The sequence below is a fragment of the Nerophis ophidion genome, linkage group LG07, assembly GCF_033978795.1.
Source record: "Nerophis ophidion isolate RoL-2023_Sa linkage group LG07, RoL_Noph_v1.0, whole genome shotgun sequence".
Lineage (NCBI taxonomy): Eukaryota > Metazoa > Chordata > Actinopteri > Syngnathiformes > Syngnathidae > Nerophis > Nerophis ophidion.
In genome coordinates this window covers 2,062,966-2,080,465 of record NC_084617.1, presented here as the reverse complement: position 1 = coordinate 2,080,465, position 17,500 = coordinate 2,062,966, and the positions used below count along the sequence as shown (strand labels likewise).

Here is a 17,500-nt window from a genome sequence, read left to right as displayed (position 1 = left end):
AGGTGGGTGCCATGATTGGCTATAAAAACAGCTTCCCAAAAAATGCTCAGTCTTTCACAAGAAAGGATGGGGCGAGGTACACCCCTTTGTCCACAACTGCGTGAGCAAATAGTCAAACAGTTTAAGAACAACCTTTCTCAAAGTGACATTGCAAGAAATTGAGGGATTTCAACATCTACGCTCCATAATATCATCAAAAGGTTCAGAGAATCTGGAGAAATCACTCCACGTAAGCGGCATGGCGGGAAACCTACATTGAATGACCGTTTCCTTCCATCCCTCAGACGGCACTGTATCAAAAACCGACATCAATCTCAAAAGGATATCACCACATGGGCTCAGGAACACTTCAGAAAACCACTGTCACTAAATACAGTTGGTCGCTACATTTGTAAGTGCAAGTTAAAGCTCTACTATGCAAAGCGAAAGCCATTTATCAACAACATCCAGAAACGCCGCCAGCTTCTCTGGGCCCGAGATCATCTAAATTGGACTGATGCAAAGTGGAAAAGTGTTCCGTGATATGACAAGTCCACATTTCAAAATGTTTTTGGAAATATTCGACATCGTGTCATCCGGACCAAAGGGGAAGCGAACCATCCAGACTGTTATAGGCGCAAAGTGTAAAAGCCAGCATGTGTGATGGTATGGGGGTGCATTAGTGCCCAAGGCATGGGTAACTTACACATCTGTGAAGGCACCATTAATGCTGAAAGGTACATACAGGTTTTGGAACAACATCCAAGCGCCGTCTTTTTCGTGGACGCCCCTGCTTATTTCAGCAAGACAATGCCAAGCCACATTCAGCACGTGTTACAACAGCGTGGCTTCGTAAAAGAAGAACGCGGGTACTTTCCTGGCCCGCCTGCAGTCCAGACCTGTCTCCCATGGAAAATATGTGGTGCATTATGAAGTGTAAAATACGACAGCGGAGACCCCGGACTGTTGAAGGACTGAAGCTCTACATAAAACAAGAATGGGAAAGAATTCCACTTTCAAAGCTTCAACAATTAGTTTCCTCAGTTCCCAAACTTTTATTGAGTGTTAAAAGAAAAGGTGATGTAACACAGTGGTGAACATGCCCTTTCCCAACTACTTTGGCACGTGTTGCAGCCATGAAATTCTAAGTAATTATTATTTGCAAATAAGAAATAAAGTTTATGAGTTTGAACATCAAATATGTTGTCTTTGTAGCATATTCAACTGAATATGGCTTGAAAAGGATTTGCAAATCATTGTATTCTGTTTATATTTACATCTAACACAATTTCCCAACTCATTTGGAAACGGGGTTTGTACAAACCGCAGCCTAATTTCCTAATTTAATTTTTCAGATTGCAGAGACTTCTTGCAGCTGTGCCTCAATTCCGATCCGGATCAGCGTGCCACCCTGGTGCAGATACACCAGCACCCGTGGCTCCTCTAAATAGTCCTGAACTGTCAACATATTGGAACCGCATTTTGGAAGATGAATTTGTACAAAAAAAAAACAAATTCTCAATGTGCAATCTTATGAAAACAGTAGGTGTAAAAGTGACAGCGCGCCCTACTGGCCTGGCATGCAAGCTACAGTGTTTTCACTCCTTTTTGTAGCTCTTATTTTGTTGTTTTTATCAGTTTGGATTTGACAAAAAGGATATCAACTGACTAGTGGCATGTTTACCGAGGAAAAACTCAACTCTTGGCACAGTCCAGTTACTTTTCATTAAGCAGGAAATGGCTGGCTAATGCAACCTTTTTTTCAGTGATGTACCCCCTGTCAACATCTTTTTAATTCAAGTACCCCCTAATCACAGCAAAGCAGTTTTGCTTGAAAAAAAGAGATAAAGAAGTAAAATACAGCACTATGTCATCAGTTTCTGATTTATTCAATTGTATAACAGTGCAAAATATTGCTCATTAGTAGTGGTCTTTCTTAAATTTTTTGTAAAAAAAAAGATAAAAATAACTAAAAACTTGTTGAAAAATAAACAAGTGATTCAACTATAAATGCAGATTTCTCCACATAGAAGTAATCATCAACTTAAAGTGCCCTCTTTGGGGATTGTAATAGAGATCCATCTGGATTCATCAACTTATAAACATTTCTTCAAGTATATATTTGCATATTATTTATAACTACATGTCATTTAAAGTGTGTAGCTCTTCGATACACAGCAACACAGGAAAAGTTATTTTTTGTAAAACTTTTATTGACTCCTTGCTGTACATCCAGACTGGGACAACTTCAGAAGTACAGTACAATACAGTAATAACTTTGGCAATACAGTACATTAGTCTTCGATTTCGCATCAATAAAAACTCAGAAATAAATGAAATGACCAAAAACTACAAAACCTGGTTCTAACAAAGACTAGCTTGGAAGTTTTGCAAAAATCAATGAATAAACTTGAAGACTTTGGAGGAGCTGAAGATCACGTGCTCAAGGCCCCGCCCCTCTTGCATGTCCCTCCTTGTTTATAGTCCGTGAGGACACAACATCACAACATTGGTGCCGCCTTGCAACAACATTAACACAACACATCTCCATTCTCCTCAGGGGACTTTACAATAATATTTTATAACTATTTTATAAAAATGTGTGCCAATGGTTCCACAGTCCAGATGAGTACCTAACAGAACTGCTGTTGCTTTTTTACCGCTAGATGGCAGTGTTGCAACCTCTGTGAAGATAGTTTTGCTTTCCAACTGTTTGTGTTTGACTTCTGCTTCTACAAACATATTTTGCTTCTCTAACACCAGTATTTTGCTCTCAAAGTAACACAAAGGCAGGAAAGGCTTGATTCCACTTTATTATACACACACACACACACACACACACACACACACACACACCCTTTTTATACCGCTTATTCCCTTTGGGGTCGCTGGTGCCTATCAGCTACAATCAGGCAGAAGGCGGTGTACACCCTGGACAAGTCGCCACCGACATCGCAGAACCAACACAGATGGACACACAACATTGTAAGAAAAAGACTGCTTTTAGTTAATTTAAAAAGTTATTTTATTTATGTAATTGTTTTTTAATCTTCATTATTTACCTCCAGTTATTACAGTATGTCTCTATATACATATTTAGTGTATTTATAAATTGTGGCTCATGGGGGCACATTTCTATTCCTTACACACACTTGTTGTGACTTTAAGGTTTTACTACTTACGTATAAAATACTACACGATCTATCTTGCTGATTGTATTGTACCATATGTCCCGGTGAGAAATCTGCATTCAAAAGACTCCGGCTTGTTAGTGATTCCCAAAGCCCAAAGCAAGTCTGCGGGCTATAGAGCGTTTTCCGTTCGGGCTCCAGTACTCTGGAATGCCCTCCCAGTAACAGTTCGAGATGCCACCTCAGTAGAAGCATTTAAGTCTCACCTTAAAACTCATTTGTATACTCTAGCCTTTAAATAGACCTCCTTTTTAGACTAGTTGATCTGCCGCTTCTTTTCTTTTTCTCCTCCGTCCCACTGGAGGGGGTCCGGTCAGGTGGCCATGGATGAAGTACTGGCTGTCCAGAGTCAAGACCCAGGATGGACCGCTCGTCCAGAGTCGGGACCCAGGATGGACCGCTTGCCTGTGTATCGGCTTGGGACATCTCTGCGCTGCTGATCCGCCTCCGCTTGGGATGGTTTCCTGTTGGGGACTCTCGCAGCTGTGTTGGATCCACTTTGGATTGGACTCTCACGGTTGTGTTGGATTCACTATGGATTGAACTTTCACAGTATCATGTTAGACCTGCCCGAAAATTGCGTCACACGCCACTATTCGGCCTTGTTCTTAACTCATTCCACCGAAGGCCAAATGTGGCTTTTTTTGCCATATTCGGTTACCGATTAATCGGTGCATCCCTAATAATGACTCATTATAACATAGATTTTTTTGTCCTTTTTTTTTTGAGCAATGGAAAAAAAAAAGAAAATAAAGACAAAAGGAAAATAAAACTGCCTGCATGGCAGCTTTGTGTCAACATTGCCACTTTTTCTCATTAAATTTCACCTCATTCCACTTTTTTTTATTTTATTTTTTATTTTTGCTATACTATCAATTTTGCAATTTTTGCAGAATGTGTGGCGGGCGGTAAACGATTAGCTGCGGGCCGCAGTTTGGACAAACCTGTGTTGTACAGTCTATGCCTTGAGCTCTTATTTTGAAGGCGAAAAGAACGGAAGTGGTGTCATGTTGGAGTGGAGCGGAGTTTTGAAAACGAAGGAAATAAAGCAGTCCTCGTGTAAAACTAGAACTTTCGTGTTTGTTATTTTATACCAAGTGATGCAGTATAGGCGACTTATATAAACCCTCGGTTACAATAGCAGCAATCATGTTGTTGTTAAAAAAAAATGTAATGGCGGGTTCTTTGCTCACATTAAGTTACAGGAATTGTCTCTTTTTTGCGAAATAATGACTTACTAATAAGTTCTCCTCGTAGCAACATTCCAGAGTTTGATTCAAAATGTGTCCTGGCCTCTCATAAAGTCAACAATCACCACTTCCGCTTTGATTCAGCAGCTCTGACGTCACCGCCCCCCGCCTCTCCCGCCAAACCTCATTACTGTAAATCAATTAACGACGACGAGGACGGCGGGGCCGGCATGGCGGCTGTCGTGACGGTGATTCATGTCTTTGTCCAAAGTCGCGGCTTCCTTACAAGCCTCCTTGCGGCGGAGCCTGCGTGGTTTAAGTCGCAGGCAAGTGTCACGGCCCTGTCTCCTTGTTCGAGTCCCGCGGCCGCGGCATAGCGCCTTTGACGTGTTTGTGACTGCCAAAGGACGGCAGCCCTTTATGACTCCGACACTCCACTTCACGCCGTCCCCTGGCCGCCAAGCTGCTTCTTCTAATGTGATCCGTGCAAGGCAACTCTGTGGAATTGACGCGGGCAACCATGAACGTGGACAACAGGTTTCACGCTTTACCTTTTCTGGCCCCCAACATGCATCCAGGTGAGTAGTGGCAACACTCCTGCAAAACAAACAAACAAGAATGCTCGTCTTCAAAGTTATGTGCTTCAAAGTTGGAGCCCCAAGTTGTTTCATCAGCCTGACATGATGGATCAGATCAGTGTGGACTTTTGAAACCACAATAATTATATTTGGTTCAAACATTTTTCAACGTGAGATCTTCCAAACACACATTTACATCTCAAACTACAATATTCTGCAAAAGTGAAGCCAACTCAAGGTCTATTTGCTGATTAGTGGAGTGAATTACAAACCCTGTTTCCATATAAATATAAACAGAATACAATGATTTACAAATCATGTTCAAGCCATATTCAGTTGAATATGCTACAAAGACAACATATTTGATGTTCAAACTCATAACCTTTTCTTTTTTTTGCAAATAATCATTAACTTAGAATTTCATGGCTGCAACAGGTGCCAAAGTAGTTGGGAAAGGGCATGTTCACCACTGTGTTACATCACCTTTTCTTTTAACAACACTCAATAAACGTTTGGGAACTGAGGAAACTAATTGTTGAAGCTTTGAAAGTGGAATTCTTTCCCATTCTTGTTTTATGTAGAGCTTCAGTCCTTCAACAGTCCGGGGTCTCCGTTGTCCTATTTTACACTTCATAATGCACCGCACATTTTCGATGGGAGACATGTCTGGACTGCAGGCGGGCCAGGAAAGTACCCACACTCTTTTACTATGAAGCCACGCTGTTGTAACACATGGCTTGGCATTGTCTTGCTGAAATAAGCAGGGGCGTCCATGATAACGTTGCTTGGATGACAACATATGTTGCTCCAAAACCTGTATGGACCATTCAGCATTAATGGTGCCTTCACAGATGTGTAAGTTACCCATGCCTTGGCCACTAATGCACCCCCATACCATCACACATGCTGGCTTTTCCACTTTGCGCCTATAACAATCCGGATGGTTATTTTCCTCTTTGTTCCGGAGGACACCACGTCCGCAGTTTCCAAAAATAATTTGAAATGTGGACTCGTCAGACCGCAGAACACTTTTCCACTTTGCATCAGTCCATCTTAGATGAGTTCGGGCCCAGAGAAGCCGGCGGCGTTCCTGGGTGTTGTTGATAAATGGCTTTCGCTTTGCATAGTAGAGTTTTAACTTGCACTTACAGGTGTAGCGACCAACTGTAGTTACTGACAGTGGTTTTATGAAGTGTTCTTGAGCCCATGTGGTGATTTCCTTTACACACTGATGTCGGTTTTTGATGCAGTACCGCCTGAGGGATCAATGGTCCGTAATATCATGGCTTACGTGCAGTGATTTCTCCAGATTCTCTGAACCTTTTGATAATTTTACGGACCGTAGATGGTAAAATCCCTAAATTCCTTGAAATAGCTCGTTGAGAAATGTTGTTCTAAAACTGTTCGACAATTTGCTTACAAAGTGGTGACCCTCAACCCATCCTTGTTTGTGAATTACTTAGCATTTCATGGAAGCTGTTTTTATACACAATCATGGCACCCACCTGTTCCCAATTAGCCTGCACACCTGTGGGATGTCCCACATAAGTGTTTGATGAGCATTCCTCAACTTTATCAGTATATTTTGCCACCTTTCCCAACTTCTTTTTCACGTGTTGCTGGCATCAAATTCTAACGTTAATGATTATTTGCACACAAAAAAATGTTTATGAGTTTGAACATCAAATATGTTGTCTTTGTAGCATATTCAACTGAATATGGCTTGAAAAGGATTTGCAAATCATTGTATTCTGTTTATATTTACATCTAACACAATTTCCCAACTCATATGGAAACGGGGTTTGTAGAATATAATATAATAAAATGGACTTTATTGTCATTATATTTGCATATAGCGAGATTAAAGACTTGCGATGAGGTGGCAACTTGTCCAGGGTGTACACCGCCTTCCGCCCGATTGTAGCTGAGACAGGCACCAGTGACCCCAAAGTGGATTAAGCGGTAGAAAATGGATGGAGTTTAAAGACTCCAACTTAAGGTGCGGTAGTGGGAACAAATATGGGGCAAAATAGATAACATAAGAGGTAAAAAAGGAAAAAACTAACAATTGAAATAAACAGACTACTATCCAATAAAAATAATAAGCAATCCTGTAACATATACAAAACACTATAGAAATACAAAATACAGAACAAGACAAGTGTACTGAAGTAATAAATAACAATCCGTGTCGGACGTGTTGCAATCGAAGGTTAGTATTGCACAGCAGGATATTGTATATTATTATTATTATAAGTTAAAGTTCAACATGGTGACAGCTCTGGGAGAGAAACTGTATCTAAGCCTGTTTGTTCTGGCTCTGATGCACCTGTAGCACCTGCCTGATGGTAGCAGGTGGAACAGGTGGAAGCCAGGGTGTGTGCTGGCTTTGGTGTTTTTTTGCTTTCTTGAGGCAACGGGAGTCGTGTAAGTCCTTCAGGGAGGGCAGGGGGCAGCCGATGATTCTTTGTGCAGACTTGATGACCCTCTGGATCGCCTGTTTGTTTGCTTCCGTGCAGCTGGCGTACCACACTGTTATGCAGGCTCTCGACAGCCGAGCGATAGAAGGTCACCATCAGCTGTCTCTCCAGACAATTATATTTATATAGCGCTTTTCTCCAGTGACTCAAATCGCTTTTACATAGTGAAACCCAATATCTGTGTTACATTTAAACCAGTGCGGGTCAAGTGTCTTGCCCGAGGACACAACGGCGGGGACTTGGATAGCAGAAGCGGGGATCAAACCTGGAACCCTCAAGTTGCTGGCACAGCCACCCTGGCAACAGTACTGAACTTTTGGACAATCTGTCACGTTTTAAGGGACTTTTGTTAGCTGTGAAGTTATAATCATCACAAATAGAATGAACGTTGAAATACTTTGTGGGTAGTGACTCTAGAACACTGCTTCTTTCACCAAGTACCACCATGATGACAACATTAGCTCACTAGGCCCAAGTATTCATTAAGTACCACCATTATGACATTGAAATACAGTAGTGTAGTAGACCTAAGTATTCATTAAGTACCACCATAATGACAACACTAAAATACTGTAGTGTAGTAGACCTAAGTATTCATTAAGTACCACCATAATGACAACACTAAAATACTGTAGTGTAGTAGACCTAAGTATTCATTAAGTACCACCATGATGACAACATTAGCTCACTAGGCCCAAGTATTCATTAAGTACCACCATTATGACATTGAAATACAGTAATGTAGTAGACCTAAGTATTCATTAAGTACCACCATGATGACAACATTAGCCCACTCAGCCCAAGTATTCATTAAGTACCACCATTATGACATTGAAATACAGTAATGTAGTAGACCTAAGTATTCATTAAGTACCACCATGATGACAACATTAAAATACTGTAGTGTAGTAGCCCCTAAGTATTCATTAAGTACCACCATAATGACAACACTAAAATACTGTAGTGTAGTAGACCTAAGTATTCATTAAGTACCACCATAATGACAACATTAGCTCACTAGGCCCAAGTATTCATTAAGTACCACCATTATGACATTGAAATACAGTAGTGTAGTAGACCTAAGTATTCATTAAGTACCACTATAATAACAACATTAAATACAGTAGTGTAGTAGACCTAAGTATTCATTAAGTACCACCATATTGACAACATTAAATACACGAAGCGTAGTAGACCTAAGTATTCATTAAGTACCACTATTGCAATAAAGGTCTATCAATATTAAGCAAATATTGCACATCACACTTTGATGAATCCCAATGAATCAGAGTATATGTACTTATGTTATTCACATGTGAATAATGCTGTAGATGTTGTAGTCGTAATGATTTGTGCAGTCCTTTGAGACATTTGTGATTTGGGGCTATATAAATAAACATTGATTGATTGATTGATTGTATAATAAACTGTATTTATGTTATTCACGTTATAATAGACTGTATTTATGTTATTCACATGTGAATAATGCTGTATAAAAGACTGTATTTATATTATTCACATGTGAATAATGCTGTATGATAGACTGTATTTATATTATTTACATGTGAATAATGCTGTATAATAGACTGTATTTATATTATTTACATGTGAATAATGCTGTATAATAGACTGTATTTATATTATTCACATGTGAGTAATGCTGTATAATAGACTGTATTTATATTATTTACATGTGAATAATGCTGTATAAAAGACTGTATTTATATTATTCACATGTGAATAATGCTGTATAATAGACTGTATTTATATTATTTACATGTGAATAATGCTGTATAAAAGACTGTATTTATATTATTCACATGTGAATAATGCTGTATGATAGACTGTATTTATATTATTTACATGTGAATAATGCTGTATAATAGACTGTATTTATATTATTCACATGTGAATAATGCTGTATAATAGACTGTATTTATATTATTCACATGTGAATAATGCTGTATAATAGACTGTATTTATATTATTTACATGTGAATAATGCTGTATAATAGACTGTATTTATATTATTCACATGTGAGTAATGCTGTATAATAGACTGTATTTATATTATTTACATGTGAATAATGCTGTATAATAGACTGTATTTATATTATTCACATGTAAAAAATACCTACAGTAAGTGTTTATTGTCTATTGTAAGCGAACTGTGGGGCTGAAATTCCCCGAGGGATTAATTATTTTCTATTCTATTCTATTCTATTCTAAAGTACTTGTTTGCAAAATGTAAATAACTTTGAAAATGACCCCAGTACTTTGACACAAGTTACATTTTATTGTCAGAATGATTTGCAAAAATGTTTTTAAAATAAGGTTCGTCATTTATTTGCTCCAAAAAGTTGTATTTTTACTGTAAAATATTCAGTGGATTTTACAATTCAATACTGTAATTTAGTCGCCAGAATTTCACTGTGTAAAAAAAAAGTGGTAGCACTTTTCAATTTCCAGTAATTGGGTGTAAAAACCAGCGTAAAAGTTCGGGTTTAAGGAGCACGCCTGCAAACATGAATTGTGCCAGTATTCTGAATTTATACATGATTATTGCTATAATTTTTTGTGATTAATTAATGTGTTAACTTTGACAGCCCTAATGAACGTATATAAAATGTTTATAAAACATTTACTTTTTATAATTTTGTACTAATTGGATGAATAAAATATATTTGGAGTGTGGACTATAGAATGTAAATGCGTCATTAAAAAACAGACATACAACATTTTAATGTAAAAGCGTTACATGTACTTCATATTTATACAGCAGTACTTCAATTTACCAGCTGAATTGCTTCTGTGACGGACACTTGTTTCCCAAATCAATGTTGCTGTGGTACTCACTAGCTCTTCTCTCAAGTTGGAGCACTTTTAAGTGGAGCTACCACTGTAGTTACTTATATTTGTAGGGAAGGGAAGAAAATAAAATAAATAACAATACTAATTAAAGCTGCAAGCAGCGATGGACGGGACCGACTTTTTCTGGTGTTTCCTACCTTTACCCATTCAACATATCTTTACCTGCACATTACCTACCTTCCCTGCATCCTGGGGTCACACTGGTGCTTCTTTCTTTCACCCATACATGCTGGTGCTTCCTGCCATCATCCAGACAAATTATCTTTACCTGCACATTACCTACCTTCTCTGTATCCTAGAGTCAAACTGGTGCCTCCTTCTTTCCCCCAGTCAACATATCTTTACCTGCACATTACCTACCTTCTCTGCATTGTGTGGTCACGCTGGTGCTTGCTGCTTTTAAGCGGCCATCTTGAGACGGCAGCAACACCGCAGCATCAGCGCAGCGGTTCTTTGAAGGCTCGTAAAATCAAAACCGGAGCAGTTAGAAAAACTCTTTGTGCCGCTTTTAATCAGAAGGGTTCAATCTCTTTCCTGTGCGAGTTTGAAGCCGACACAACAAATGCACTCTGAGGAGATAATGTTTGAAAAAAGGTGACGGGTTTTTACAAAACCTTTGTTTTGAAGGGGTGATTGCCAACTTCCTGTTGATTTTTGCTGAAGGATGTCAATTCATGAAATGTAGGTCTAAGTGAGACCTACATAGAGGTTTTTGTTTCATGTCTCTACGACATTCCTACCAGAAGTTTCAAGCAGTTTTGTCACTGTTTTCTTCCCAAGAGCAGTTTTGTCAGTCTTTTATTCCAAGGGGGCGCAAGAGCGCAATTTTGAGTTTTTTTTATTTATTTATTTTTAATTAAATCACAATTTTCACCAGTCCTGATGTGTGTGTCCAGTTTGGTGAGTTTTGAAGGATTTTAAGCTCAAAGAGGCAAAAATGACATTTTTTCGAAAACCTTTGTTTTGAAGGGGTTTTTGACAACTTCCTGTTTATTTTTGCTGAAGGAGGTCAGTGTATTAAATGTAGGTCTAAGTCAGACCTACATAGAACTTTTTGTTTCATGTCTCTACGACACTACTAACCGAAGTTACAAGCAGTTTTTTCTGTGTTTTTTCATAGGGGGCGCTAGAGCGCTATTTTGAGTTTTGGGTTTTGGATTTCTGATTGGATCACAATTTTTGCCAGTACTGATGTGTGTGTTTAAATTTGGTGAGTTTTGAAGCATGTTAAAGGGGTCAAATCACAGCTCAAAGAGGCGGTGGTAAAATAATAATAATAGAACCTTTGAAATACAATAGGGTTTTCTGTCCCAAAGGGACATTTGGTCCCTAAATACACGCAAAAGACAGAAAACAAGCTGCCTTAATCAAAATCAGAATCAGAATCAGACGTACTGTATTAATCCCCGAGGGGAAATTTAGATTTTCAGCTTAATCCCATTCAAGATCAGACAAACATCACAGGAAGACAGAAACAGGATCGCTTACGGGTCTGCCAACTTCCGGCGCCCCATAAAATAAAATAAAGCTGAGAAACAGGTAAGCGCGGGGGTGGAGTAAAAAAAATATTCACTTAAAGGCTGGACTCCAGGCTGAGGCCAAGGGAAAATAAAACTCATAGCCATAGCACACATAAAAATGTTACATAGAATCAGAGGTGGGTAGTAACGCGCTACATTTACTACGTTACATCTACTTGAGTAACTTTTGGGATAAATTGTACTTCTAAGAGTAGTTTTAACGCAAAATAATTTTACTTTTACTTGAGTATATTTATAGAGAAGAAACTCTACTTTTACTCCGCTCCATTTATTTACATTCAGATCGCTACTCGCTACTGATTTTTATCGATCTGTTAATGCACGCTTTTTTTGTTTTGGTTTGTCAGACAGACCTTCAAAGTAGGATCTATCACATGCCTGCGTTTCACCAATCAAATGCAGTCACTGATGACGTTTGACTCCGTTTCACCAATCAAATGCAGTCACTGGTGACGTTTGACTCCGTTTCACCAATCAAATGCAGTCACTGGTGACGTTTGACTCCGTTTCACCAATCAAATGCAGTCACTGGTGACGTTTGACTCCGTTTCACCAATCAAACAGAGCCAGGCGGTCACATGATTAACTGCACTTTTTTTTTATAAACCTTTATTTATAAATTTCAACATTTACAAACAGTTGAAGATAATAATCAAAGTACAAAAACAGTACAAAACAGTATAAAAAACGTACAAAACAGCGCCAGGGGGTTGTAAATTCAAAGTAACTAAAATAGGATGCAAAAAATAAATACATAAATATATATATATATATATATATATATATATATATATTGTATATGTATATATATATATATATATAAAATAAAGAAAGTGGAATGCCATAGGCTCCCTATTTTTATGTTTTTGTGCATTACTTGTTGCCGTCATCATTAAACAAACAGGTTACTCATCAGTTACTCAGTACTTGAGTAGTTTTTTCACAAAACACTTTTTAATTTTATTCTAGTAAATATTTGGGTGACTACTCCTTACTTTTACTTGAGTAATACATCTCTAAAGTAACAGTACTCTTACTTGTGTACAATTTCTGGCTATTCTACCCACCCCTGCATAGAATCAACAAAACTTGCAACGGAGGGGAGGGAGTGGGAGCTATGGAGGCCGGCTGCTACTGTATAAACGCTACTCGCCCCTAAATGGAATCAAGTAGTGCTGAAGTGGGTGGTAATGATAGGTATAAAATAAAATATGGACTAAACATGTTTCTTCTTGCAGGTACGGAGAACATAGACGTGGCCTCCTTCATGGAGAGCTGTGGTCTGAGAAAGGCTGAAAGTAGCAAGGCCTATAGAAACGGAGCGCTCCTCACAAAGAGGCTTTATGACGCCATCCCAAATGTTGCTGAAGTCAAACAGCCAGCAACAGAGACTGTGCCCCCTAAAGAGGGGGTCCATACCAAACCCCAAGAGTTTAAAGTGGCCGAGATGACCCTGGCGGTTCCCCCTGTCAAAAGGAGCAGAAGGAAGGTCACCATCAAACAAGAGGAGCAGAAAGCCGACGCCGCGGAGTCGTCAGTGAAAGTCTCGTTGTCGAAAAGAAGTAAACGAAAGGCCAGCATTAAACCAGGATCCCTCATGAAGGAGCAGGGAGTCAATGTGTTCTCAGTGAAGACCGTGCCCGCTAAAAGAGCCAAACGCAACACAAACAACACAAAACCGGAGGCTCTACCCAATGACCCCAAGGTTGAAACCTCCGAGCTGTACGCCAAGGCTCTGCTGGCCGAAGTCCTGCACAGCAAGTACAGCGCCAAACCGGAGGTCGCCCCAAAGAAGCCGCAGGTGGACGTCTCAGAGGCGTCCTTAAAAGCCGTGCTGGCCAAACTGACCAACACCAGGAAGTCCAGCACCAAACTAGAAGCCAAAAAGCCCACACAAACCAGGAAGACTCAGAGGAAAGTAGTCCGGGAGACTGTGACCCTCACGCCTTGTTCCTGCTGCCCGGCAACTTTGCAACAGGCCGACAACACAAGAAGTAAGAATCCATCCTGCTTATCTCATTCAATACTTCCTTTGAGAAAAGACACATTTAATTAAGTCAAGTCTTTTATCATTCAATACTTCCATTGAAAAAAGACATATTTAATTAAGTCACTCTTATATCACTCCAAACTTCTATTGAAAAAAGACCCGTTTGAGTTCATCTTTCATCATTCAATACTTCCATTGAAAAAAGACACATTTAATTAAGTCAGTCTTTTATCATTTAAAACTTCCATTGAAAAAAGACACATTTAATTAAGTCAGTCTTTTATCATTCAACCCTTCCATTGAAAAAAGACCCGTTTGAGTTCATCTTTCATCATTCAATACTTATACTGAAAAAAGACACATTTAAGTCAGTGTTTTATCATTCAATACTTCCATTGAAAAAAGACACATTTAATTAAGTCACTCTTTTATCATTCAAAACTTCCATTGAAAGTAGACACATTTAATTAAGTCAGTCTTTTATCATTCAATCCTTCCATTGAAAAAAGACACATTTAATTAAGTCAGTCTTTTATCATTCAATACTTCCATTGAAAAAAGACCCGTTTGAGTTAATCTTTCATCATTCAATACTTATACTGAAAAAAGACACATTTAATTAAGTCACTCTTTTATCATTCAAAACTTCCATTGAAAATAGACACATTTAATTAAGTCAGTCTTTTATCATTCAATACTTCCATTGAAAAAAGACACATTTAATTAAGTCAGTCTTTTATCATTCAATCCTTCCATTGAAAATAGACACATTTAATTAAGTCAGTCTTTTATCATTCAATACTTCCATTGAAAAAAGACACATTTAATTAAGTCAGTCTTTTATCATTTAAAACTTCCATTGAAAAAAGACACATTTAATTAAGTCAGTCTTTTATCATTCAATCCTTCCATTGAAAATAGACACATTTAATTAAGTCAGTCTTTTATCATTCAATACTTCCATTGAAAAAAGACACATTTAATTAAGTCAGTCTTTTATCATTCAATACTTCCATTGAAAAAAGACCCGTTTGAGTTAATCTTTCATCATTCAATACTTATACTGAAAAAAGACACATTTAAGTCAGTGTTTTATCATTCAATACTTCCATTGAAAAAAGACACATTTAATTAAGTCACTCTTTTATCATTCAAAACTTCTATTGAAAATAGACACATTTAATTAAGTCAGTCTTTTATCATTCAATCCTTCCATTGAAAATAGACACATTTAATTAAGTCACTCTTTTATCATTTAAAACTTCCATTGAAAAAAGACACATTTAATTAAGTCACTCTTTTATCATTCAAAACTTCCATTGAAAAAAGACACATTTAATTAAGTCACTCTTTTATCATTTAAAACTTCCATTGAAAGTAGACACATTTAATTAAGTCAGTCTTTTATCATTTAAAACTTCCATTGAAAAAAGACATATTTAATTAAGTCAGTCTTTTATCATTCAATACTTCTATTGAAAATAGACACATTTAATTAAGTCACTCTTTTATCATTCAATACTTCCATTGAAAAAAGACACATTTAATTAAGTCAGTCTTTTATCATTCAATCCTTCCATTGAAAATAGACACATTTAATTAAGTCAGTCTTTTATCATTCAATACTTCCATTGAAAAAAGACACATTTAATTAAGTCAGTCTTTTATCATTCAATACTTCCATTGAAAAAAGACCCGTTTGAGTTAATCTTTCATCATTCAATACTTATACTGAAAAAAGACACATTTAAGTCAGTGTTTTATCATTCAATACTTCCATTGAAAAAAGACACATTTAATTAAGTCACTCTTTTATCATTCAAAACTTCCATTATCATTGAAAGTAGACACATTTAATTAAGTCAGTCTTTTATCATTCAATCCTTCCATTGAAAAAAGACACATTTAATTAAGTCACTCTTTTATCATTCAAAACTTCCATTGAAAGTAGACACATTTAATTAAGTCAGTCTTTTATCATTCAATCCTTCCATTGAAAATAGACACATTTAATTAAGTCAGTCTTTTATCATTTAAAACTTCCATTGAAAGTAGACACATTTAATTAAGTCAGTCTTTTGTCATTTAAAACTTCCATTGAAAAAAGACACATTTAATTAAGTCACTCTTTTATCATTCAAAACTTCCATTGAAAGTAGACACATTTAATTAAGTCAGTCTTTTATCATTCAATCCTTCCATTGAAAATAGACACATTTAATTAAGTCAGTCTTTTATCATTCAATCCTTCCATTGAAAAAAGACACATTTAATTAAGTCACTCTTTTATCATTCAAAACTTCCATTGAAAGTAGACACATTTAATTAAGTCAGTCTTTTATCATTCAATCCTTCCATTGAAAATAGACACATTTAATTAAGTCAGTCTTTTATCATTTAAAACTTCCATTGAAAGTAGACACATTTAATTAAGTCAGTCTTTTATCATTCAATACTTCAATTGAAAGTAGACACATTTAATTAAGTCAGTCTTTTATCATTCAAAACTTCCATTGAAAAAAGACACATTTAATTAAGTCAGTCTTTTATCATTCAATACTCCATTGAAAATAGACACATTTAATTAAGTCAGTCTTTTATCATTCAATACTTCAATTGAAAAAAGACACATTTAATTAAGTCACTCTTTTGTCATTCAAAACTTCCATTGAAAATAGACACATTTAATTAAGTCAGTCTTTTATCATTCAATACTTCAATTGAAAGTAGACACATTTAATTAAGTCAGTCTTTTATCATTTAAAACTTCCATTGAAAAAAGACACATTTATTTAAGTCAGTCTTTTATCATTCAATCCTTCCATTGAAAATAGACACATTTAATTAAGTCAGTCTTTTATCATTTAAAACTTCCATTGAAAAAAGACACATTTAATTAAGTCAGTCTTTTATCATTCAATCCTTCCATTGAAAATAGACACATTTAATTAAGTCAGTCTTTTATCATTCAATACTCCATTGAAAAAAGACCTGTTTGAGTTAATCTTTCATCATTCAATACTTATACTGAAAAAAGACACATTTAAGTCAGTGTTTTATCATTCAATACTTCCATTGGAAATAGACACATTTAATTAAGTCAGTCTTTTATCATTCAATACTTCCATTGAAAAAAGACACATTTAATTAAGTCAGTCTTTTATCAATCTTTTTTTGATTGATAGAAACTTTTATTAATAGATTGCACAGTACAGTACATATTCCGTACAATTGACCACTAAATGGTAACACCCCAATAAGTTTTTCAACTTGTTTAAGTCGGGGTCCACGTTAATCAATTCATGGTAAACTCAACACTTCCAGTCTTTCATCATTCAATACTTATACTGAATAAAGATATATGTAAATCAGTGTTTTATCATTCAATACTTCCATTGAAAAAAATACACATTTAATTAAGTCAGTCTTTTATCATTCAATACTCCATTCAAAAAAGACCCGTTTGAGTTCATCTTTCATCATTCAATACTTATACTGAAAAAAGACACATTTAAGTCAGTGTTTTATCATTCAAAACTTCCATTGAAAAAACATATTTAATTAAGTCAGTGTTTTATCATTCAATACTTCCATTGAAAAAAGACACATTTAATTAAGTCAATCTTTTATCATTCAAAACTTCCATTGAAAAAAGACACATTTAATTAAGTCAATCTTTT

At 36.6% G+C, this 17,500-nt stretch overlaps 2 protein-coding genes across 2 annotated transcripts in view; both read left to right on the top strand.

Annotated features, from left to right (window-relative positions):
* LOC133555790 (serine/threonine-protein kinase pim-2-like) overlaps positions 1 to 1,845 on the top strand; it is a 10,802-nt gene extending 8,957 nt beyond the window's left edge. Inside the window, exon 7 of the mRNA XM_061905170.1 lies at positions 1,335 to 1,845. Within this exon, the coding sequence (XP_061761154.1) occupies positions 1,335 to 1,426 (92 nt within the window). The 3' untranslated portion in view covers positions 1,427 to 1,845. The remainder of the gene's footprint in view (positions 1 to 1,334) is intronic.
* A 2,349-nt stretch (positions 1,846 to 4,194) lies between these two features.
* The window catches only part of LOC133555632 (serine/threonine-protein kinase pim-2-like), an 18,045-nt gene continuing 4,739 nt past the window's right edge, over positions 4,195 to 17,500 (top strand). The window contains exons 1-2 of the mRNA XM_061904976.1: positions 4,195 to 4,938; positions 13,069 to 13,824. Of these exons, the coding sequence (XP_061760960.1) occupies positions 4,881 to 4,938; positions 13,069 to 13,824 (814 nt within the window). The 5' untranslated portion in view covers positions 4,195 to 4,880. The remainder of the gene's footprint in view (positions 4,939 to 13,068; positions 13,825 to 17,500) is intronic.